We start from the raw sequence: 24133 nt of genomic DNA, 5'->3' as shown, positions 1-24133 counted from the left end.
CAGACAAACTTACTGCACTCATGGGGATTAGTGGTGAATAATGGACCCATCACTGGTCGAAACAAATATTCAAACAAGCAACAAGTGAAGCTGGTTGAGAAGTGACAAATCTCAAAGCTGCAATGGACTTCACCGGTGGCTGGAAATTCACTGCAAGTCTGATGCAAGTCTGACAGCCGTGACTGACAGTGCCATACCTCGATTGAATATACCTGTGGCCTTGAAATCTATTTAAAGCCCCAAACCTCCCCGGAGTGGCACGACATCAAGAAGTCTCTAAACCCGCATACCATTCAGACGCTCGTTTGCCCTTCTTCATACAGCATCCTTCATCATGGGTGTCGCCTTCTCTTTCCTTCGGCATGTCTTACGCCCTACGGAACAACTTCATAACGAGAAGTTATCCCAGCCGCTGGACCCCAACACAGCACTTGCAGACGAGCTTCGGGGCCAGAAGATCCATGTTGATATGACCAACAGCTTCTGCAACTGGCCATCGGGAGCAAGGAATCCGCACTACGAACGGCTCCAGATTGAGTGCAATCGACTTCTTGAAATGTACCGTTGCTGTCTCTTATCCCTCTAGCTGAGCCTAACTAACCTATCAACTTCCTCTTCAGCGGCGTTCCTGACCCTGAGCGATGCAGGAAGTTCAAGAAGAGTGACTTCGCTCTTTTCTCTGTGCTTTGGTGGCCGTATGCTGACTGGGAGGACCTGTACACTGCCATGTTGTTCACCGTAGCCCTGTTTGTTTGGGACGACACAATTGACACAAACGAACACACGCTGGCCTCGAGTTTTGAGGATGCTGAGATCTGGCGGAATGAGTCCCTCGCCTATTTCAAATACCACCTTCAGCTGTCCGCACAAGATCAGGAGCCCTACTGTCCTGATGACATCTGTCTGCTGTTCAAGGAATTTGCGGAGAGGTTCTGCCAGAATTTCGGCCAAGGTACGTACATGGACAACTGCATTGGGTGGTCATCGCCCGCAGACTCGTAGTACTGACCGTCCTAATCCGCAGAGCAACGCTGCCGAATGTTCTCCAAGATCGAACACTTCGTTGCCCACAACAAACTCGAGCAGGCAGAGCGCCTGGCTGGTCGGATCCCCAGCTACGACGAGTACATGAATATCCGTTACGGGGTCACTGGCGTGCGAATGTTCACACTTCTGCTTGAGTATGCTTGTCATGTGTGTTTTCGCGAGTAGTCTTAATGAAGCTGACGACGTACACCTCTCCAGGATCACCCAAAAGACGACGCTGCCAGAATGGGTCATGGAATCACCAGAGATGGCTGAAATCGTGGAGGAGTGTAATTTTATCATCATCATGTATAATCCCACATCTGCAAAGTTTTATGTGCAACGAACTAATCGAGATTTCCAGAATCAACGACATTCTATCACTCAAGAAGGAAATTGTGAGTCCTAGGCCTCTAGTGAGGCTCTGGTCTTGGAACCTGATAACTCGGTTACTGACACAGCATTAGGCCACGGACTGCGTCGTAAACCTTGTGCCTGTCCTGTACAAGTCCGGCCAGACACTGGATAGAGTCATCCCCCATCTCATCGATGAGATGCACGCATCTAGAGACCGCCTTGATCGAGCTGCTGCGAAGCTCCATGCGATGACGGCCGGCGACGCACAGCTGAGTCAGGATGTGATGACATTCATCGACGGTATTCGGATAATGGACACTGGCACCCTGGAGTACTCGTAGGTCACCAAGACCGCCCTGTCGACTGTGCTATTTACTGACAATAGCAGTATCAAGGCAATGAGGTACGGTGTCCGAAAATATCTGCAGACTGACGGAACCCTCGATATCGTATTGTGATGCACGTGCTTGTTTCATTCAAACGAGAACTGCAGCGCGATGGCTGAAGTAGCTCATGCCCGCGGGCATGTATGAATGTATATACTTAGATAGACACCTGTGGACCTTGGAAGGCTGCTTCGTAAGAGGCTCCAGGGATAAGTGGCAACACAGAACTACCAAAATTGACCAGTAGAGCAGAGAGCAAATGATTATCCGCCAGAGAGAAAGTGATTCAATACGCTTGTTCGAGTGGAATGAAAGACTGAGCATTACATTCGCACGACCTTCACATGCGCATGAAGTCTTTGCATTGTCGATCAAACCAAGCCCAATCACGCTGTGAGTGGTCACTATTCAGAAGAACATCGGCCAGGTCTTGCTGATTTGGGTCATGCTTCCAAGGGCTACTGAGTATATATAATTGAAAACTGAACATTTAGCATCAATTGTGACGGCACAGCCGTATAAGACTGCACTGTATTCCAGAAGGCGTTCTGGAATTCTGACCTTTTGTTAGGAAACTGCCTGTGGCTATAGTGCAGTGGTCAAGGCGCAGTCTCCTCAATCAAAAGCGCAGTACTTTATTCTTAAATAATACAATAAATGTATATTGAAACATTCTTATATAAGATATTAAATATATATATTTATAATTATAAGAATTGAGTATTTATTAAGTGTATTACCAGTTTATTCTTGTGTTATATTATAGTATTTTAATTTTAATTTGTTATATACTATAGCATTTCTTTTCTTAATAAAAGTAAGATATTAGACTGATATTTGTGAATTAAAAATTGAATATTCATTAAATGTATCAATGGTGTACTCCTCTTTAATAATCAGAGTATATAATATCAAAGATTTGGACGATTGTATCGATAAATGCGCCAGTGGTTTAGCGGTAAAATCCATCGTTGCCATCGATGGGCCCCCGGTTCGACTCCGGGCTGGCGCATATGTTTTGTCAGATAAAGGTTTGGGTGTTCTTTCTTCTGACGAATGGGCTACGGTCTAGGTATTATAATTTTTGATAGAATTAGCTTTAGAATAAATGGCGAAAATGTATGTATATGTGCGGAAAAGTTTTGCAGGTGCTTTATAAAGTTAACTATGATAATAGAAATTAGACAGCCGTTTAGTCTTATCAGTTCCCTCTAACATCTGAACTCAGGTTTTCTTTCCTCTGTTCAGGACTTAAAGCTCGATTTTCAATCATGCTTATTAGTCCTCCGCATGGATATGTTGATATTGTCGTCATAGCTTGCCCTTTGTCTTGAATCATTAAGCATGTACTGATTGATGTTAATTCTCTCGTGGTACTGTGAGATCAAATTTGTCGTGTCATCTGAAGGTCCCATGGATTCTGGATTCCTTGGAGGCTGGTACTACGACTGACTGATTCCAATGAGTCTGGCTTTGCCCAAATCAGCTGCGGGTGCAAGCAGGGGGTTGGTACAGACACAAAGTGTGTTTTCATATAGGGTAAGACGAAACCGTGACATGTAATCACTTACCAATGGTAGCCATCAAATATAAACCCTGAAGGATGGGCGGATTTGAAATTCAGATTGTGTACTTCCCTACTGGACACACTCGAGGACACATTCTGAATAAGGAGCTCATGACGAGAATACGACCAAGTCTCGAATTGCGTTCATTCCAAGGTCCCCAAGTCAACGAAACTGCGTACACGATGTCGAGGATATGGGAGCCACTACGCAGTGATATCCCAACTCTCCAGCGCGCCCCTCTTGCTGATTTTGACAGCTACTCCCTCCTTCACCAGGCTCCGCCTCTCTTTGAGTCTCCTCTGATCAATCCAATTTCCATGTACCTGACTCTTTACATGGAATGGAATCTTGATGACGGCCTTGGGTTTGGAAAAGTCTCTCGTGTCTAAAAGGATCACCTCGCACAGATTTGCGACTCTTCTCTCCACCATACACATGACCCAACCGTCACCTTCCTCGGCCTCGTCTGAACGAGAAATGAAAATGGGTTCTTGACAGATCCCATCGTAGCCAGCCCAGTAGATTTGGGTCTCGCCAGTAGAGTAGCGATGCATGGCCACTCCATCCAGTCCGCCCCAGACAAGGTGCTCATCCCCTGGAGGAACAGCGTCGCGATGCTCAGCTGGGGTCATAACATTGATCCAAGAGACATCGTACGGCTTGGAAAGGAAGCGCTCGTCAATGCGAGGGAACTCAGCTGGGATGTCTAGTATCACTTCGGGCTCGGTGGTGAGCTTGCTGCCCGTGGGCTGGCTCAGGTCCAATTTGAAGCGCACAAAGTCTGCCTTTGCATCAGGTGCAGGCATTCTCCCATCATCGGGAGGGAAAAAAGGGAAGCCGTTGTCATGTACTCTGGTCGTTTCCACAAAGAGAGTATTTCCGTCGTCTCCCTCCCAAGCACCAGCCGTGTGGATGAGCATGACATTTCGATCGTGATAGACTCTATACTCGCCCTCTTTCCATCCGTCTGGGAGCTTGGTGCTCTTGCGCCGGGGCACCACAATAAAGGTTGCGGGCAAGTCATAGCTCCAGGCCCAGTGGTGCCCACCCTTTTTCATTCTTTCGACATTTGCCTCAAATGGCCACTGGACAAGAATCAGCCAGTTAGGGGTGATGGCGCAGTCGTGTATTGGGCCACACCAAGGACTCTTGATCCATTGTTCATCCTTCTTTTTGCCGTCCTTGTCCAGAGCATAGACTACAATGTCCGTGGTCGCGAGACCTTTGGCCTCATATCCATGGACCACCAGCTCCTCGCTGAACGGGTCGATTTTCTGCTCAGCTGATTAGTTCATGCTTCAAAACAAGGCTGAGCGATGTATGACATTACCGGATGTGCGGTGAAAGTCTTCGCTTTGATTCCTTGGTCCCCAAAAGGATCATATGTAATAGTATCAAGGGTGTGCGGGTCAACCTGATACGGCAGTCCTCCTTCCTTTAGAGCCATGAATTTGTTTGCCCACAGCACCAGGTTAGTGTTGGCTGTCGAGTCCACCGCGGCACGCACGCAGGGATGGTGTGAGAAGGGGTTGCGGTACAGCCCGAACATGGCCTTTCCAGCGTTACGTTCGATTTGGAAACGCTCGGTTTCGACATAACGGAGTTTCAAGTCAACCTTTCCGTCCTTGAAGCGAAGGGCGGTGATGTTGCCATCCCCATCAATGGGCACATTGCCGGGGTGAGGAGGCATAAATGGGTCGACTGTCACTCGGTAGAACGTGCCGTCAATCTCCGGCGGTATGTCGCCCAGGACAACAAGGTCCGCCACCTCGCCTTGAATTCGACAAGGCTGGTTAGACCCGTATAAGTCTTCCGCGGCTGGCCATTTGGACTTGAGGCTTGCACCATTCTTGTAATCAGGTGCGGCTTCGTTCTGCGGGCCGATACGGCTGGGCGCCATAATTTCGTATAATCTATGCTCTGGCTGTATTGTACGTTCGACTTCCTGTCTGCGACGCACCAATTAGTCCCATGATGAGTCCAGATAGCGAGCTCATTTTTATAAGCAGCTATGGGCATCATCATTGTGAGCATTGACCCCCGGTGTTTCCGCCAGTAGTGGTATTTCCCCGCAAGCTGCGACGCTCGCTTTACATAGGTAGTCGCAGTCACGCACACATACTGCTGCGAATGGCACTGACTTAGTTGGAGAATCCTTCCTCGGCATTAATTGTGGCCTCCACAATCCCCAGCCTGTTCATGGGCGACTCAGGGGAAGCTTGTCTCGTGGGGCTTCTGGGCAAAAGGAGCGCGCGGGAGGCAAACCTTATTCTGAACCCACAGTCGAATGCTCACATGAGGCAAAGAACACTACGGGGTACAGCGGTTGTCAGTCTCTGTGGACGCGCAATCTTGCAGTGTTGTCGGCATCGGACTAACGGAATAATCAGGTATCTCTTGATTGGTAAGTACCAGCTTGAGTCTATTTTCTCTTGTAATTTTTTAATGGGGATGTCGAGGTCTTTCTGGTCATCATCTTGGCTGTTGAGCTTGGCGGCCGGCAGTTGCGTTGGAGTTGAGCTGTCATGAGACTTTGTCAGACACCTGGACTGCGGTCTAACTTTTATGTACTTTTTGATCTATGTGTTTGTTTTGAGGGGCCGCAATCATCCGCCGTGTTAACTTTGTGCCTGTCCTGCTCGGGCGCTAAATGGCCTTCGAAACCAAGCCGAGAATCCGAAAAGAACTACCCCGAGGATTGTGGTTGCATTCGCTGAGTTTTGTGATCGTCTGCAAATCGTCTGGAGGTCATACGGAGGCCATTTTTATGATTGCAAAACTTTTGAATGTTCATTATCGATCGCGATTGGTGGAGAATGATGAGATGAGTAGTAGTCTCAAGGGGCACGGGCAGAAAGAGCAGACCTGCCAAAGACACATCTGAGCACTTCGCCCAGCATGCTGCGGTGTCCACCTAGTGATTTCCTTACGAGCTCAGCACAAATTGAGGGCACGTGAATTAGCTGCTGAGTCCCACATAGAGAAGTTTGAAGGTTGAGCAAAACTAATATGCATCAAACATCCATTTTGCCCAAAGTTAGCTGCCTATCGGGAGTCCTCAATCTCGAGAAGGCTCATTTCTGAGGAGTCAGTCTTATGTCCCATGAGACTGATCTAGAGAGGAACCGAGAGTGCTTGCAGTTTAGAAATGGGATGCATATCGCGTAGCTTATGGTCTCAACTCGAACCTAAATAGTACAGGGTTTCATCATCATTCTAGCCAGGATTCTAGTCTTTCAGCACTGCTACCACAGTTGTGCCCCATGATACAATTTGACGAGTTATTTGAGTCGTGGCGGTCCAGGATTCTAAGTAGTTGGCTTTCGGTTTGAAAACGCGCTCTGAAATGCGTACAGATGCTGGAGTGCTGATGCATTACAAGAAATCCACTTCGAGGACCTCGGCGAAAAAGCGGTAGCGTATGCGGATGGCCGAAGCAAAGCTGGTGTGGTCACCATGCGTTGACTGACGTTTGTTCTCTGGAGTACGAGAACTCGAGGAGCGTAGCCAAGACATTCCAAATGAACGAGGCGCGGGGCTTGGCGAGACGCGCAAGTCGCAGAGCACCCAAACACACGAACGAAGTCCGAAAAGAACTTTTACGCCGTGACACGGCGTAGTCAGATCCTTAAGAGCATAGTGGCCTTCTAGGTGCTCACGAGATCGTGAGAAATATGAACTTCTCGATGAAATCGGGGTTTCTCAGAGGGTATCCTCTTCCAACAGGCCCATCATCTGCTGGTTGCTGTGGAACCAGCCTCCCAGCAGCATCCCCTGCTGCAGCATGCCCTGGGCAGGTAGATCTTGACTGGGTATCGGAACCCCCTCGAGTCCTGGGTAGTCTTGCATATTGAGAGCAAGACCGGCCGGCGGCAGACCAGAGCCTTCAGAACCTTCGCCGCCCTGTCTCATGATGTCCATAGCTCCCCCAGGGTTGAATCCCAAGGCGTTTAGGTAAGCATCGAATTCACGGCCGACAGATGCCTGCTCTTGATTCTGTTTGACCTCGACATACTTAAGCGCCACGTTGTACAACACATGAAATAACCGGTGAAGTCGAGCGGTTGACTCAGAAGTTTTTGACGCAGGCTCGAGAGAGGCGACACAATCGTGAAGTCGATCAAGATCGCTCAAATCGCTCGTCTCGATAACATGACAGAAGATAACAATGAATGGATTGAAAGGATTGTAATGAATCGTCCTAGTCATGTGTTTAGTGTGCGGGACTAGTGTCTCACACTGGCAGACTTACCAATGCAAATAGAGTGTCTTGAATTGGGCATCGTAGGGCTTTAGACGTTCCATACACTCTTCATGTTTCTGAAGAGCCGAACGTGCCGCATCAACGCACTCTGCTGTAAATGTCGAGGCGGAACCGGTCGGAGATGGGATCGCACGGTAGAGTAGAGTCAATAGAGACCGATTTTGGACTTGATCCATCAGGGCCACGAGTTGGTATGTATCGGTATCAAGGGTGACAGCCCATTCTGGGTTAGTACTAGACTGCTTCCAAGAATTGTGAGTTTTACAACTTAAGATGTTCGTTTTGTAGCAGGAGATCGAGGTGGATCGGTGAGGACTGGCCGTATCGCTCGATATCACTCAGCGTAGCAGTTTCACTCCGGGCAGCTGAAATCTAGAAAGACTCACGTCCATTTTTTCTGACCGCTGCATAATGGCCAGAACTTCATCTGCCATCATTTTAACCCGAGAACGTCGAACCTGATCCGACTGTGCCAAAGCCTCGGGGCTATATAATTCCTCATAAGCGCGTCCTTGTATCCGTGCAACACGGATCCATGTTATGAAACTTATATCCCCGGACGAATACGGTTCTGGACCCGAGCCAGGATCTGGAGGTGATACAGTGATATCCTGTTAACAAGAATACGTTAGCAACTCTATCAAAGCCTACCCGCCTGGTAGTCAAAATAGATGCCTTGGAATTAAGTATATATATATATATATATATACTCATTCATTGAAGTGATGACGTCTAAGAATTCTCACAAAGTCAGGTAAATTTGTAGGGCGACCGAGGCGAAGCGAAAGGGCCTTATCGATCACATAGGTGGTCCAAAAAAGCCACTTCTTTCGATTTCGAGACTGGGGATTATCAGTCACATCCTCTCGATGGAGACCCAGACTCAGACATCTCTGGGATGAGGCGGAGCAGAATGACCAAGCCAGAGATGGCTTAGAGTTATCAATGGCATAAAAAGACTGCACAGATTTCTCGTTAGCAGGGAGACAATACCAGGCTGAAAGCTTAATGACTTACTGCCATGATAAGAGCTTCTATGTGATCTGGATCTCCAGGGAAATGGAAAGGTAATATGGAGAGACTCGTTTCCAAGTTCTCACGGCAGAGACGGGTCTCCTTGAGCAAGTCATCCCGCCGAACATGGCTGCCAAGGTCGTCATCGGTGGTTGCAATGCTGAGAATACTGAAAAGCCAATACAACCCGATGTTCACAATGATGTAGTCTGCTTCGGAGTATTCGGACGAGAACAAGACTCTGAGAGCATGCTCTGTGAAACTATGGATCGACATGACGTTGCATAGCCATAAAAAGCCTACACGGGGGTGGTCTGGGATGACGGTCGAATTAGCCAGGCTGGCAACAGACCTTGAATTATGCAGACTGTCCTGATTGTCTCACGAAGTGTCTACTAACCTTTTGCAATCCTCAGACTGGCCATGGCTAGAGATGCGTTGGGCAATGTGCGCTCATAGGGCTGGGTGGGCAAGGGGGCTCTCGCGTGCGGAAAGGTGACCTCCCGGGCATCAGTGTGGGATTTTCGAGCGCGAACAAGGGCGCGCAGAGCACCCAGTGTCTCGTCCATTTCGAGTCTAAAGTCCTGGAGGGGCCCAGCACGAAGAGCCTGCTCCAAGAAATTGTTAGCAAAGTCATATTGTGCCGCCATAGACGATTCTCCGACAAAAGTTGGATCGGAGGTGTCGGTATGCGTCGTAGACGGTGCTAAGAGACAAGTATAGCTCGAGTTAGAAGCTGGTATGGAAGCCGGGGTAGGCGCAGAGTTGCTGGGCGTGTTCTGGATGGTTTGCTCAGGAATCTGTCGTAACGGGATGTTGGTCTTGCTGTCGATGCCCTGGGACGGCGAGTCTACTTTCAGGTTTTCGAGTAAGCCGACCAAGCTTGAAAGCCTCTCTTCGATGCGATCGATTTTTCTTTCACTGCACCGTATAAGACGTCAGCGAGAGCCAGGTGGGAGTTTTTGGGCGTATTTGGATGTACTGCTACGCTCGACCAGACTCACTATTGTGGGGATATAAGAATTCGCTGTCGTTTCGGACGCTTGCTCTGGGAAGCTGCGTAGGTACAATTTACGCGAGAGCGAACACAGGTGGAGCATGGCTGGCCTCGGTCACACCCAACCTACAAAAGTGTCACACGCACTTGTGTCAGCCCAGATGTCAGGAGGGCTTCATGTGTAGCCGTGGATGAATAGATAGCTTAGTGAAGAAGTACCTTGCGCGAGCGGCACGGTTCACACTGTGTGTAGAAACAAATGTTAGCTGTGAGGCCATGCTTTCAGATGGAATGTATGCATGGGCAATATCACTATTAAGTGGGCGCTGGCGGAAAGGATTTGTATCAGGGTACACAGGCGGGTAGTTAATTGAATACCTACCGCACGCCGGTTCTTGGGCTCCGGCCCGGGATCTTCAGCAGCCGAATTCCTATGTGCAACGGCGCCCTGCATGTCGGCATCGCCATCGAAATCGTCGTCCGCACCCATTGAAGCCTCGGGGCTATCTTGTCGCCAGCAGCGAGGAGGCTCTGACTCTGGCTCTTCCAATCTCGTCAGTGCTCGTCGAAATAGGGCCGTCCCACTGTTGGCTCAACATGCAGGTGAATCCACACCGATGCAACCAGGGTCATTCGGCTCGATCTAGAAACGGGACATACGTGCAAGCTTCCTAAGGGAAGTGTGCATGTGGCATGTGGCAGAGAAGAGACTCAGAAGAAGACCGGGCAACAACTCCGGCCGGGCGAGCTCGCAGGCCGAGGGGTGCGAGCTCCGAGCCCGATCGGTTAGTCAGCGCCACGGGCGACTAGTCGCAGGGGCCATGTGCTCGGAGGCCGAGGGCTCCCAGAAACATCCACACTGGGCTCACAGCCACGACTTTGTGGGTGACGACGACCAGGGGCGCGATGGAAAGGGAAGCTTGGCAATTGTGGCAGCACATCTTAGATATAATACGGACGGGAGCATCATGCTCCACATGCAATTCAAAGACCCTGCAGATATTCGACACCAGGTGGACTTTGTCTCGTTGTCATTCACTTCTGATCAACCCATACTACATATGTTACCCAGTACAGTACTGGCATTGTGACCTTCACTTCCCCCCCCCCCCCCCTTCGCGTGGGGCTATCACTTGCAAGATTCCCTTGCTCACTGTTCAATAATGACAGCCGAACCTTCACCAACCCCAGATGAGAAGCATGCCCGGATCATAGAACCAAAGCCGTCAACGGGGTCTGCAGGTCAATCTGAGGCACTCACGGACGGCCAGGAGCTTACGGTGAAAGCTGGTGCAGCATATATTCGAATATTCACTTATGCTGAACCTAGACATGTCTTCCTAGGGGCATTGGCTTTCGTTGCCGCCCTCGGCTCCGGAGCGGGTCTGGCTCTTGTCAATCTTGTACTGGGCGAATTCGTTGGCATTTTGAACGACTACGTCGCAGGAGAAATCACAAAGCAACAGTTCATGAAAAATGTCACGACCTACTGCTTGTACTTCTTGTACATCGGGATTGCTCGCCTGGTCCTGACTTACGCATACACGACGCTCTCAAATTACTGTGCCTACCATATTGTCCGCAACATCCGACGACGATATCTGAAGTCAGCACTCAGCCAAGAGGTTGCTTTCTACGATAGAGGCACTGCAGGTTCGATCTCTATGCAGGCGACTTCCAACGGCAACTTGATACAGTCTGGAATTGCCGAGAAATTGGCTTTGACCTTCCAGTCAGCGTCAACTTTTGTAACTGCTTTCATTATAGCCTTTGTCAGTCAATGGAAGTTGACGCTGATACTCCTCTGCGTTGCACCGACTCTTATAATCCTCATGGGCATTGTCGCTTCGATCGAGGCCAAGATAGAAACCCAGATGTTGGATGTCTATGGCAAGGCAGGCGCGTACGCAGAGAGCGTTCTGTCTACAACGAGAACTGTTCAGGCCTTCGGGCTTCGAGAAAGACTAGTGGCCCGATATGCAACGTTTGTCGCGCATGCGAGAAGTCTTGGTGACAAGAAATCTCCTCTCTACGGAGCGTTGTTCTCTATCGAATATTTCGTTATATATGGTTCGGATTGCCCCTGCAACACTCTCCGTGAGCCACTACTAATGGGCACTCAGCGGGGATGGGCCTCGCCTTCTGTCAAGGCGTCAAAATGTTCTCTATCGGAGAAGTCGACTCTTTAGGGACCGTGTTTACGTGAGTCTGCTATGACGCGGAAGAAACTAAGCAGAATACGGAACTCGGATAGCTGACGTACTATACCAGGGTCCTCCTCTCTGTCATCATTGCGACTCTTAACGTCACAATAATTGCGCCCTACACGGTCTCCTTTCAGCGAGCTGGGTCCGCCGCCGCACAGCTCTTCACTCTTATCGACCGAACATCTCAAATAAATCCTTTCAACGAAGGCGGTGAACGGCCCAATAAGACAGAAGGAGTTATTGACATAAAAGGTATCGGCTTTGAATACCCTACGAGACCAGGAGTTACTGTCCTGGAGGACTTTTCCTTGCACGTCCCGGCCGGGAAAGTTACTGCACTTGTGGTAGGTAATTGAGCTTGGTCGCACATAACGATACAATTACTGATTTGTGGCATAGGGAGCCAGCGGATCGGGGAAGTCAACCATTATAGGTTTACTCGAGAGATGGTACCTGCCTCGCTCGGGGTCCATCGATCTAGACGGTAAACCAATCGAAACCCTCAATCTCAACTGGCTCCGGACCAATGTCCGCCTTGTTCAGCAAGAGCCAGTCCTCTTCAACGGTACTGTCTTTGAAAATATTGCGAATGGCTTGGTCGGAACTCCCTGGGAACACGCACCTGTTGAAGAGCAACAGCAAAGGGTCGAGCAAGCTGCCGACTTCGCCTTCGCCCACGACTTCATCTCCAAGCTACCCGAAGGCTACAATACCCGCATCGGTGAGCGAGGTGGCTTGCTGAGTGGTGGACAGAAACAAAGACTAGCAATCGCGCGAAGCATCATCTCTGAGCCCAAGGTTCTGCTACTTGACGAAGCTACGAGCGCTTTGGACCCGCACGCTGAGGGTATAGTTCAAAAGGCATTAGATAATGTCTCTAAAGACAGGACTACTATTGTTATTGCACACAAGCTCGCCACTATCAGAGAAGCCGACAATATCGTGGTTATGGCAAAGGGGCGGATCATCGAACAAGGCACTCACAGCTCGCTCCTGGCTGCCAACGGCGCATACGCGCGCCTCGTCCAGGCCCAGACTCTAACTTCAACTTCAAACGCCGACGTTTCGGACACGAGCTCAACCTCTGATGAAGAGGAAGAAGGGAGGAAGGAGCAAGAACAGACCGAGATTGAGCTGACTCGCTCTCTCACGCGGTACGCAACAGCAGACCGTTTGCATCTACAACGCCTCAGCGAGCGTGACAACTACGAAAATTTTAAACAGTACGGCCTGTTCGTCACAGTAATAAACATGGTACGGATGACGCCGGAGCTCAATAGAGCATACGCGGCGGTGGCCTTGCTCTGTGTTGCAGCAAGTAGGTCAAATATCTTCCCAAAGCAAGCTCCTTTGATTATTAATTATTCTACAGGCGGCGTGTTCCCGGGACAGGCAGTGCTGCTAGGCGGTGTCATGGACATCTTCCAGCTGCCTTTAGACGAAATGCGTCGACGCGGGAACTTTTTAGCTCTCATGTTCTTCGTTCTCGGCCTCGGTTGCTTGGTTGTATATTTCTCCTTGGGTTGGATAACTAACATTGTTGCCCAAACAATGAACCAAAAGTTCAGAAAGAGCATGCTGGACTCAATGCTGCGCCAAGACGTTCAATTTTTTGACAGAGCCGAGAATACTGTGGGCGCCCTCACCGGCCGCCTCGATTCTTATACTCAGGCTATCCTCGAACTCATGGGTTTCAATATCTCACTCATACTCATCACCATGATCAGCGTCACCGCTTCCAGTATCCTCGCTATTGTCGTGTCGTGGAAGCTTGGCCTTGTCGGCGTCTTTGCTGGCATTCCGCCGTTACTTGTTGCCGGCTACACTCGAATCCGCCTCGAGACCAAGATGGATGATGGAAACTCGAAACGATTTTCACATAGTGCCTCAGTTGCCTCAGAGGCTGTCACGGCTATTCGAACGGTCTCAAGCTTGGCGATTGAGCACTCGGTGCTGAGACGATACACTGACGAACTCGATCACGCTATTCACCAATCGATGCTTCCCCTGTTTCACATGATGTTCTGGTTTTCATTCACACAGTCAATTGAGTACTTCATACTGGCGCTGGGATTCTGGTACGGCTGCAAACTGGTCTCTGAGGGCGAGGTGACCTTCTATCAGTTCTTTGTATCATTTATGGGTGTCTTCTTTGCTGGGCAGAATGCGTCTCAGATGTTTGCATATACAACCAGTAAGTTTCTTGGGTCCGCAAAGACGTATACTATCTAATCAAACGATAGGTATTACCAAGGGAGCAAGCGCGGCCAATTATTACTTCTGGCTTACTCGCTTACAACCAGCGATTGTGGAAACACCAGAAAACGCCCAGCACGGACCGGCTCGAGATATTGAAAATATTGACTTTGATAGAGTCAAATTTTCCTATCCCCTGAGATCCGGGCATCAGGTCCTTCGAGGAATCGACATTAAGATTAAACGGGGACAATTTGTTGCCTTTGTTGGTGCTTCTGGCTGCGGAAAAAGTACCATGATAGCTCGTAAGTAATTCTGATTCATGTCTTCATATTCACAAAGCATATGTACGTTGTCCTAAAATCTGTTCTTCTAGTGCTTGAGAGATATTATGATGCAACAGCTGGCACCATTAACGTAGACTCGGAGACACTGACCACCCTCAATCCACGTCTGTATCGCAAAAACATTGCTCTTGTGCAGCAGGAGCCAACGCTTTACCAAGGTACAATTCGGGAGAACGTCCAGCTCGGCTATGAGCAACATGGCGAGAACGAGGCACTACCCAGTGATGAGATGGTAGAGACAGCCTTGCGCGCAGCAAACGCCTGGGACTTTGTGATATCCCTACCAGAAGGTCTGAATACTCCATGCGGTGCTAGCGGTTCCCAGCTTTCGGGAGGACAACGCCAGCGCCTTGCGATAGCTCGAGCGCTCATCCGGGACCCTAACGTGATCCTTCTCGACGAAGCGACGTCGGCACTTGACACCGAGTCCGAAAAGATGGTTCAGAAAGCTTTAGCTGAGGCCTCGGCGGCGCGAGACCGAATCACTATTGCGGTAGCTCATCGTCTCAGTACGATCAGAGATGCAGATGTGATCTGCGTGTTTTATGACGGCAAGATAGTTGAAAAGGGCACGCATGATGAGCTCTTGAGTCTGGGAAAGATGTACAAAAAGATGTGCGAGGCGCAAAGCTTGGACAGATAGATTTTATAGGCATTTCATTTCTTGTGCCAGCGGGGCGTTCAATAGAGAGATGGAGAGTTCATTGAAAGTAGACGGAAGGTAGATGGGCATTGATCTTTAGGGCGTCCTTAGGTTTATATAAAAGATACACTGGGCGATGCTTCGCAATCTCCTCTTCACCAAGGAAATAATTAGATAGGCAACACTGCAAAGATTAAATGCGTACTTAATATAATTCACTCGTCAATAATAAAGCTGAGATAGTTGAATTGTTCTTGAGTAGCTTACACGTGAATTCCTTACGTATCTTTATAGTTGAGGGTCTTGAGTAATGCAGTACAGATTCATCATATAGTTCTGGGGATGGTTTCTTTTTCGCTTTCCTTTTTTCTTTTTGATTTTTTGATATCTGGTATAAGGTGAATTCTCAGGTGCGGGCTAGGGTAATGTTTGATATTTCATCTGTGGATATATGCTGGAGCCTCAGACCTTCCGAAATACCTCTATACGAAGATGGAATTCACCAAATTCAAAGCTAGATATGTCAGGTCATAATTGTCTTGTGAAAGGGGACATTGTTATACTTGCCTTTGCCAATACATTTACCCCTTTCTGAAAGGTGAAGGCAGGATCGAAGTAAGAGACTTGGAGCACCTCATCTCCTGGAGATTCTAGTAAATCTCTGTAAAATTGCGTCAAGGCCAGATTGCGATGATCTTGTCTTGAGATAGTTTTGTCATCGACATGCGAACTAACGGTCAATCTGGGCTTCTTTACACGAAATACGAAGGCTTTCTCATCAAAGTTCGCTTCTGGGGCGATAAGCATCTCTTGGCGGTGCTTAGAATTGATCTCACTGGCGATCCGCAGATGAATATCTGAAGGCTGTGCCGTGGGGTGTTCTTGGTTCCACTGCGGCGAGGGGAAGACATTGCTTGTGTATGTGGCGATGTGTCCGAGAGATGTGATGATTCTAGATAATGTGCTGAGCCACAGCCCGTCAGGATATAAAGAGAATAGGTGAAGAAAGAAAGCCGCAAAAAGGCTATGAATAATGCCAGACTTCCTATGACTGGGGTGAATGACGGTCAAGCCAGTATGTACAAAGGGGTCTTTCCAGTCAGGAATTTTGAGAACCACAGCCGATAGAAAAGCGATTATCTCGTCGTTCTGTTTCGCCAGCACTATTATCTTATCGTCGAAAGATGTATTCGAGGGTTCTTTGAAGACTTGGTAGTTCGGAAGTGGGTTGAAACATAAGCGTCCCAATTGGCAGAGCTGGGATCGCAGCACGGCTATATCTTGTATTGACTCTGTAATTCCTGGACGGTCCAAGACTTCGAGGTCGTAGTTGACTTTACTTTTGACAGCCATTTGATCAATGCCTCGGTAAGTGATTCTCGGTAGTGCGTCGCGCAGAGATAATACCGAGCAGTCGCTAGGCAGATAAGACGCAATGCAGGAAGCAATAGCATTGCTTACATGTCTGATCCAGCCCATCCTTCTTATTTATTCCGAGAGGCAAGGCCCCACATGTGCTTACAAATCTCGCGTCAAGAATCTCACGGCGTGGACCGCGTGCTCGAAAGCTCCATGCCCAATGGGTTCTATTTGATTTTTGCGGTGTCTATTGATCTTATCATAATGAGCACCAGACTAGCTTCAAGTAACTTGAAAAAGGCAAAGGCATCTCCCAAATCATGAACATACTGTCTTTAGCACGGATTATCATTGATGGCATACTCGCTTTCACTGCTTGCAAGTACTTTCTTCTTCATTCATGTCACCGAACATGTGCGAATCGAAATTAAGACACAGATTGCAGGAAGTAAGTTACCAAATTGTGGCAGCGCAGAGTGTTGCACAGATCTATGTACATGTTCTACCAGGGAGCTATGGACATGAATTACCCCCGTTTCGAGGTTTTTAAAATAATCAGATGGGCAGGCTGGATGGGATTTCAATGATACCCGCTGTTTATCCAACTAATCCAGCCGTTTATAATACTCTAGCAAACGCCAGTGGGGACTACGAAGCTCTCGGTTCGCTTTGAAGAGTTGTACACAGCCCCTTGGCCGAGACCTCGCTTGGCAAATCCGGTCCAGAGCTCGCAGGCGTTAGCACCGCCAGTCAGGGCCAAGTCCGCGTCAATAATGGCGTCACGGGCCGAGACAAAGGTTGGGTTGCAAGGTTGCCTTTGAGATGAGATTAGCTTTTGATCCAGGAGATGCGTGTCCTCGAGTAGTGGAGCAACTTACAGAGACATGCCATCAATGACAAGCTTCATAGCGAGGTAGCGTCCATCGGTGGGCACACCAGCGCTATCAAAAGTCGGCTTAGCAGCCGGGTTGCTGCCGTGCTTGTCAATGAGGTTCCACAGAACCTCGTAAAGGATTGTGGTCCAGATGGTTCCGACGCTGTGGACCTCGGTCTTGCCATTCACACTCGCGTAAGTGTAAGGGTTGGTGTTCATGTTGGTGCTGAACAGGTAGGCTCTGATTCCAGCGGGGTTATTGTAAACCCACGCACCCATGGAGTAGTCGGTGGCCCTTGTGTCGCCTTCCTTTAATCGGATGGCGGTCGCCATGAAGTCACCCCAGCCCTCGCCCATACCACCTGACTCGACACCGGTAAGACACCTGGTATTAGTGCCTCCGCCAGTCAGGCGGTTGGACACGCCGTGAGTATACTCGTGGATGACAACACCGGCCTCAAAGGTGCAGTCACGCACTGGGTCACTCTCGGTCCACAAGTACATGCGCATCCGTCCGGGCTTGCCGTCAGCAGGTGTGCTGAAGTCTGCGTTGTTTGTGCCAGCACCATCCTGAGCATTGACAATGGCAAAGTCGCTGCCCTTGCCGCCCTTGCCTTCATTGTCGGCCTGGAAATTATACGTCGCTTCAGTGAAACCGAGCTCGTAGAGGAGATCGTGGTAGGTGTTCACTGTGTAGAACAGCTGGGTGATCGATGCATTATCTGTAGTGTGTTAGCAAACTCTAACTGAGCCCAGAACGACACGCTCGAGAAGACGGCCCGAAGAAGGAGGTGCGGCAGTGTGAGAATACTGGGGGGATACATACAGTAGCTGGTAGGATCGGTCATGGATGGTGAGTAATCATACTCGAAGTCGAAGGTAGCTGACTCGGGGCGATAATCATCCGTATAACAGGTATCACACGTCGCACCTGTAGGGTTTGCTTGAGCGGCAGCGTTGTTTCCCCAGGTTGTGTCATAAGTCTTGGAACCATCATTGTGCCAGGTCAAGGGCGAGTCTTTGAGGTCCCAGGGGTTGGTGACAACCACGCGGCCGCCCTCGTCAGGGTCATTCACACCCCATGGACTACCAGAAGGTTAACATAGAATTGAGAAGCAGTGAGTGAGAAATTCTTACTAAACCAGGTAGGTGGCGCTAATATCGGCCTGCTTAGGAACCAGTTTCTCATGGCTGTGAGCTTGAGCAACATAGTTGACCACGCCGTAGACCTTCTCGGTCGTCACAGCATCGACGTACGACAACAGCCAATCACTCGAGATATCAGTCTCGACTCTCCATGTCAACGCCAGGGTACCGTCATCCTTGACGAAGTACAGAAGACGTGCCTCGGGGTCGGACTGAGCTCCCGATGTGCCAGCAATGTTGTAAGTCTCAACACCGTCTTTTGCCTCAGCGGTGGCGCCTTCAGTCTTGACATCAAGCTGCAGGATGGAGTTTGCGGCGCTGAGAGCAGCTACTGGGTCCTTGAAATCACGCTTCTTCAAGGGGCTGCTCTCTGGCAAAGCTCCAGTGTAGAAGCTGTTACCGTGGGAAAAAACGGAGCCATCCTTGGCGATCTATGAGATTGTCAGTGAAAATTCGAAGGGCCACCCTGTGATTATTTTTTCGAGGAGGATTTGCACTGACATTCACGTTGAAGTCCGTGTTGTCAACATCAAGACCGAAGATAGTTTGCCGGAAGTAGACATGACCTATGCCGTTTGTGCCGATGTAGCTGTCATAGACTCTGAACTCGACATTGGGAGAAACTGTCTTGACAAGGGCAGTGGCGGTAGCGACATAGTCGTCACGCTTGATCAGCTTCGTGTCCGGGCTGGAAATTGTCTCAGTCGCATTGGTGTATGTAGCAGTGGTAGCCAGGCGGTATTGGTTGAGATCAACCAATCTCTTCGATAACGATGGCTTCCATGTCTTCTTGTTGCTGCTTTGGACAGCAGGATGAGCGAGGGCGGAGCTGCCCAAAAGGCCTAAGAGAACGAGTGACTGCATAGCGAACGAGGACTACGTTGAGGATGCTGCCGACACATCATTCCTATTCTAGCGCATCGTGGGAGGAGCATCACTTCTTATAAGAATTCGTTGTTGTTGGCCAACCAACATCTGGACAGCCTGGGGCTCCAACGTCCTGTTCCAAGGGCCATATCCAACTTCCATTTAGAGGTGAGCCCGTTGCCGCTCACAGCAATTCCGCATACTATTACCTTGGCATCCGGCACATAGCAGCCAACTTGGAGGTGAGTGGTTCAGAGTAGCTGAATGAGGCAGTCACTTGGACCGCCAAGATGTAGTAATTTGAGGTCCGGTGCGAGCCTCTGATATGACTCGATGCACAGCAAAAGCTTGGCGAATACTACTGCAGCGCCCCTGGGTGCAGCCGGCCCCAATCAGGTTGGTCAATGGGCTGTCCCAAGACCTGCGACCCCTTTAGGACATAGATAGATAGTGCGGTGTGCCAATTCTCGTTGCAAAAAAAGCTATGCAATGGAAGAATTCGAGAATGGCATGAAGGGATGCATCAGAGCGTCTGCGAAGCATACAGCGCCACAGTCCCTTAATATGGTCTCTTCGCGTCGAAGGATCCATCCTGCTCGTATTGCCTCGGTCTGGCACCACCTACCATCCCCGACCGCGCAGCGAGAACCGAGAACCTGCCCGATTGGGTAAGTCAAAACGGTCAGCAGTGGAGATTGCAGGCAACGTAGCAATCCGGCACCAAGATATCGTGATAGGGCCGCTGGAGTGGCCCACTTATCTACGAATGTACAGACATACCAACGTCTTGGTGGTGTAGTAGCTAGATAATGCATGTGTCGACAATGGGCATCTCATATCCGGGGCGCGCAGGTGCACTCGCTCACGTTGGCTTCCCGGCCGCCGATCCAGTCCCCTTGTAGAAGGTCTCCAAAGCTTATTCACACCTTCTTTCAACGCCCTTCGATCTAAATATGCGCGCGTGGACCATTGCCAGAGAAGGATTGCGCTTGCTTAAGTACCTGAGGTGTTTGTCACTTCATATGACACCCAACTTGGCCCCTTAATGACAATTTCTTTGCGTCCTTTACTGTGCCTCTTATACTCACGTCATTCAATACAGAGACTGATTTGAGGGACAAAATGTCTGAACGAGGAAAAAATCTACAATTAACAGGGTTCGTCGCAGCGTTTACGGTCCCGTTCACACGTTCAACTACAGATATGAAGCTTTCGAATTGGAATCAGCAGTAACTATCAGACGATCAGACCTTGGTCTTTTTTTTTTGTACATAAACGCTCTGAGCGAGGTCGTCTAGACCAAGTTGTCATCTGGATGTACCATGTTTGAAACCAAGGGACACGCATTGTCGTCCTCCCCTGGTAGTCTTAAGCACGCAAATGACAAAGTCCTCAACATATCTCTTTTCACGAGAAAATTGATCCCACATAAAAAAGATCAGCGGGGTACTGCACATAAATCTGGTCCCATGATGGGCTGACAAATGGCAAATGTAACGGGGATCTGCTGAGCTTGAGCTTTGAGCAGTCTATACGACCATTACACATGCTTTACCATGATCACGGATAAGAGCAATTGGACCCAGATAGGCTGCAACCCATTGCGTTAAATGTTCCTACCTGCCCATCCAGCAAGATGAATCCTTACAGCGAACAATTGGATTCCCTCATTCCATGGCATCTGCATGAGTTAAAGGCTGAGTAGGAACATTGATGTGTGTTTGTAAGAGGATGCCAGCAGAGTGGCTCCCCTACTAGGCGGCCCCATTGCAACTAAAGCAAGAGAAGAGCTTACAAAGACACAAAAGCAGACACTCGCAAGCTTGATGAGCAGCTCGCTATTCAGACACACATTCTCACTCCTATAGCCTCTGACAATCCACTCTGAGCATAACCTTTACTTCTAACAATCTAGTAATTGTAAGATCATAAATCTAAAGCCCTTGAACCCCGAAATTGTTAGAACAGTCCTGGAACTCATCGAGAAAGAGCCAATAAAAATATATCTCTAGTTCTAAGTACTTGATCTATTCACCCATTATTGTTACAAATATCTTAATTCCGTTTCGGGTACCGGAGAAGGGTGGCCAGTGAGACGAAGCAGGCCCAAATTCTGTCCACAAGTGTGGGTGATCTCCACACCTTGTCTTTCACTCCCAAGCCAAAGTCATGTACCCACAATCTTTTCACCAACACCTTGACAAGACAAGCTTTCGCCACCAGCACTTCTTCAATGCCCAAACTAATGTTGGTAAATGAAATAGCTCACGGTATGCCAGTCCAATCGCAGACAACGCGGGACTTGGTAGTGCTCAAGTGCTTTGCTTAAGTTGCATTCAAGTGGGAGCCTCCACAGCAGCCTTATCCTGCTGTTGCTGGCCACTTTGACGGGCCATGCCACTAGCTGGGTAATCCTCTGAGACTTTCACGCGGCCCACATCCATTGCCTCCAGCTAGCTTCTAATTCGTGGGTGACCCAGGCAGGTACCACACCTTCATCCGCAGAGCGTCAAGCTGCGTCTACGAAGTGCAAGGTGCGCGCTTCCCATACACATTACTGTTGGTCGCCCTGGGAACGGTGACCGTGTACAATGGTGTCGTCCCTGTAGTCCAGGTTGTTCAGCGGTATATCCGCACCAGTGTCGACTTTTTGGTAGCCCTCTTTCCTTGCCCCGTACCGCCTCACGGCGTAAATGATGCCGAAGACTATCAAAACCAACACGCAAATAAGTATCATGCCCGAAGCCCAGACTCTCCACCCACGCAGACAGCATGGATAGAGAGACATGAAGAGGCTGACGCCCCACTGCACCCAAGTCTTCGGCTCCCGATGGTCGGGAGACAGGCCCTTCCTCACAAGCTGCTTCGTTATTGGGCCTGAAGGGCCAGAGACGTAGCGTTTCAGGCCGAAGCGGGGAACGGTCTCCTGGCGAGGGTCACTATCCGGATACTGCGCGTCGCCCCAAAGCCCGGAAAAGTAGATTGCTGACGTGAAGTTGGGTTCTTGGGGTGACCCAGGTGGAAAAATACGGGTCAGCTCGGAAGTAAGGGGTCTAAAGCTATAGAAGTATGCCGAGGACACCGGATCCCATCGCAGGCCTCGGTCACAGTGATCCTTTATCACCGCATCGTGGACGTGGTCTCTGGAGTGGCGGATATTAGTTGGGTCATATCAAGGGACGAGGTATCTTAGTCGACCTACCCAGGGGATGCATAATTCGCGTGAGAACCATATGCGCTGTAGACAATGGGCTAGATGAATTTTCAGATTCAGCATGCATACAGTCGGTTGGATGTGTTGCAACAGGCTCACTCGCTCGTGTTCCACGGTCAGGGCCGTGTCGTCCCATTCATAAGCAGCGCCGCCAGAGTGTTGACTGAAATAGATCCCAGTAGGTTTCCCGTCCCGGAACCGAATCATATTATGCTCCCTTGATATGAACCATCTGTAAGCCTAAATAGCCGGTACCTAAGCAGGATGAAAGTAGTTGCACTTACCAATCCCCGACATGGTCTCCAAAATGCATTCCGGGCTCGACATCCCCCTCTAGCATGCCTTTTATCGGCTCCAGCACCTGGGTGATATTGGCGCCGCGGTTGTAGGAGTAGAAGTAGAAGTAAAATGCCCCCAGGTCGCCAGACTCCCCCTCGAACTCAACTAGAATCACAACGCAGGCTGTCGCATTGTGGAGCGTTCCAGTCTCATCCGGCGTCTCCCCTAGAAGCCAAGCGGGCAGATGTGTAACCTCACCACTGGCAGCCGTCAGCGCGACCGGACTGCCGTCGGGTCCCCTGTCGTTCAGCAAAGCTAGGTTGTCCAGGTCGAGCTCCGGCAGCCCGTCTAAAGGCTCGCCATCTACCATGGGCGTGGTATGGCGCACATGCTGGAATAGGTCCGATGGCCTGAATGGGTCCTCCGAGTGTAGCCAGACGAGCGGTGCTGGTCAAATTAGCCTGAGGTCTTGGTTCGAGTGTCTGCTGTTACCGGGCGAGATGGGTTGGGTCAGCCGTACCGTAACGAGTTACATAGTCCGGTACCGTCGTAAATAGTGCCGCAGCCGCAGCTTGATCCCGGGGAAAGGTAGCGCACATGGAAGCTCCTGTGCTCAACAGCAGCATCCACAACCACGGTGGAAGCAACAGAGCTCGGATCTGACGGGATGACGAGGTGGTAAGGCCTTGGCGACAATAGGCCCCTGCGTGCCAGCGGCGGACCTGCAAATCCCAGACAGCCTGATCTTTTCGAACTCCGAGGCCATTGAATAGGGCTGCTCCGGATTTACATGCAGCCATTGAAGGATTGTGAAAGCTGAAGAGAAGACTCGGATGATCAAAGCAGCGTCTTGGTAATTAAGTGTGTGTTGGTCGTCGCGGCAGGCAAGCGCCTTGGGACTGCTTACCCAACCCCTCGCCCACTGTTTCTGCCTTTGTCTGTTACAGCAGTGCAGTTTTACTTCGACATCTTTACTCTTCAGGCACAACTATTTGCAAGTCGACCATAATCAAGGGATTTCGAATTAAAACATACAATACGCTCAGCGACCGTAAAAGTGTACAGTTCACACCCCTGATCTTGATCCATATTGTGACCTGAAAATCCCTTTGCTTGGACCCAGTTTGTTTTTCAATATCTATAATTCTTTCTCAATACCGCCAATATTCCTTGACCATAGGACGTACGCAGTGTTTTCATGAAAAGGGGGATTCTCCTGAAAGCTGTGAAAATACGGTAATTTAGAAATCAGGGTATATATTTAATCGAGGTGAAATCGCCTCTTTGTCTGGTATTTTAATGCTTCAGTATATCACAGTGTTCCATTTTTCTCTGTGAATAGTTTATTTTCTCCCAATTGATGAGAGAGACGTGAGAATAATCAATCTG

General features: G+C 49.5%; 6 protein-coding genes across 6 annotated transcripts; 2 read left to right on the top strand and 4 right to left on the bottom strand.

Moving 5' to 3' along the window:
* Positions 1 to 334: 334 nt before the first annotated feature.
* Positions 335 to 2166, top strand: J7T55_012914 (terpene synthase; the record flags this gene model as incomplete). The annotated part of the gene is made up of 9 exons (XM_053141550.1): positions 335 to 558; positions 621 to 952; positions 1025 to 1181; positions 1246 to 1335; positions 1391 to 1424; positions 1494 to 1720; positions 1772 to 1786; positions 1877 to 1910; positions 2017 to 2166. The coding sequence occupies 9 exons, from the start codon at positions 335 to 337 to the stop codon at positions 2164 to 2166; spliced, it is 1263 nt and encodes a 420-aa protein (XP_052995261.1).
* A 1374-nt stretch (positions 2167 to 3540) lies between these two features.
* Positions 3541 to 5237, bottom strand: J7T55_012913 (isoeugenol monooxygenase; the record flags this gene model as incomplete). The annotated part of the gene is made up of 2 exons (XM_053141549.1): positions 3541 to 4611; positions 4668 to 5237. 2 exons carry the CDS (start codon positions 5235 to 5237, stop codon positions 3541 to 3543), a joined length of 1641 nt encoding a protein of 546 aa, XP_052995260.1.
* Positions 5238 to 7039: 1802 nt separating this feature from the next.
* Positions 7040 to 10300, bottom strand: J7T55_012912 (uncharacterized protein; the record flags this gene model as incomplete). The annotated part of the gene is made up of 10 exons (XM_053141548.1): positions 7040 to 7538; positions 7590 to 7840; positions 7988 to 8212; positions 8348 to 8560; positions 8619 to 8869; positions 9016 to 9536; positions 9691 to 9738; positions 9848 to 9855; positions 9995 to 10149; positions 10273 to 10300. The coding sequence occupies 10 exons, from the start codon at positions 10298 to 10300 to the stop codon at positions 7040 to 7042; spliced, it is 2199 nt and encodes a 732-aa protein (XP_052995259.1).
* Positions 10301 to 10775: 475 nt separating this feature from the next.
* J7T55_012911 (ABC transporter) lies at positions 10776 to 15005 on the top strand (the record flags this gene model as incomplete). The annotated part of the gene is made up of 7 exons (XM_053141547.1): positions 10776 to 11616; positions 11736 to 11814; positions 11884 to 12163; positions 12219 to 13137; positions 13192 to 14013; positions 14123 to 14320; positions 14392 to 15005. The coding sequence occupies 7 exons, from the start codon at positions 10776 to 10778 to the stop codon at positions 15003 to 15005; spliced, it is 3753 nt and encodes a 1250-aa protein (XP_052995258.1).
* A 1987-nt stretch (positions 15006 to 16992) lies between these two features.
* Positions 16993 to 19248, bottom strand: J7T55_012910 (elastinolytic metalloproteinase mep; the record flags this gene model as incomplete). Its single annotated transcript, XM_053141546.1, has 5 exons — positions 16993 to 17179; positions 17243 to 17960; positions 18065 to 18324; positions 18376 to 18815; positions 18886 to 19248. 5 exons carry the CDS (start codon positions 19246 to 19248, stop codon positions 16993 to 16995), a joined length of 1968 nt encoding a protein of 655 aa, XP_052995257.1.
* A 2557-nt stretch (positions 19249 to 21805) lies between these two features.
* On the bottom strand, positions 21806 to 23510 carry J7T55_012909 (vacuolar protein sorting-associated protein 62; the record flags this gene model as incomplete). The annotated part of the gene is made up of 6 exons (XM_053141545.1): positions 21806 to 22394; positions 22454 to 22503; positions 22565 to 22682; positions 22750 to 23191; positions 23265 to 23351; positions 23417 to 23510. The coding sequence occupies 6 exons, from the start codon at positions 23508 to 23510 to the stop codon at positions 21806 to 21808; spliced, it is 1380 nt and encodes a 459-aa protein (XP_052995256.1).
* Positions 23511 to 24133: the final 623 nt, after the last annotated feature.

This window comes from Diaporthe amygdali (genome assembly GCF_026229845.1).
Source record: "Diaporthe amygdali strain CAA958 chromosome Unknown NODE_9_length_1275696_cov_64_842800, whole genome shotgun sequence".
In the NCBI taxonomy this organism is placed as follows: domain Eukaryota; kingdom Fungi; phylum Ascomycota; class Sordariomycetes; order Diaporthales; family Diaporthaceae; genus Diaporthe; species Diaporthe amygdali.
This window is presented reverse-complemented; position numbering and strand designations above follow the sequence as displayed.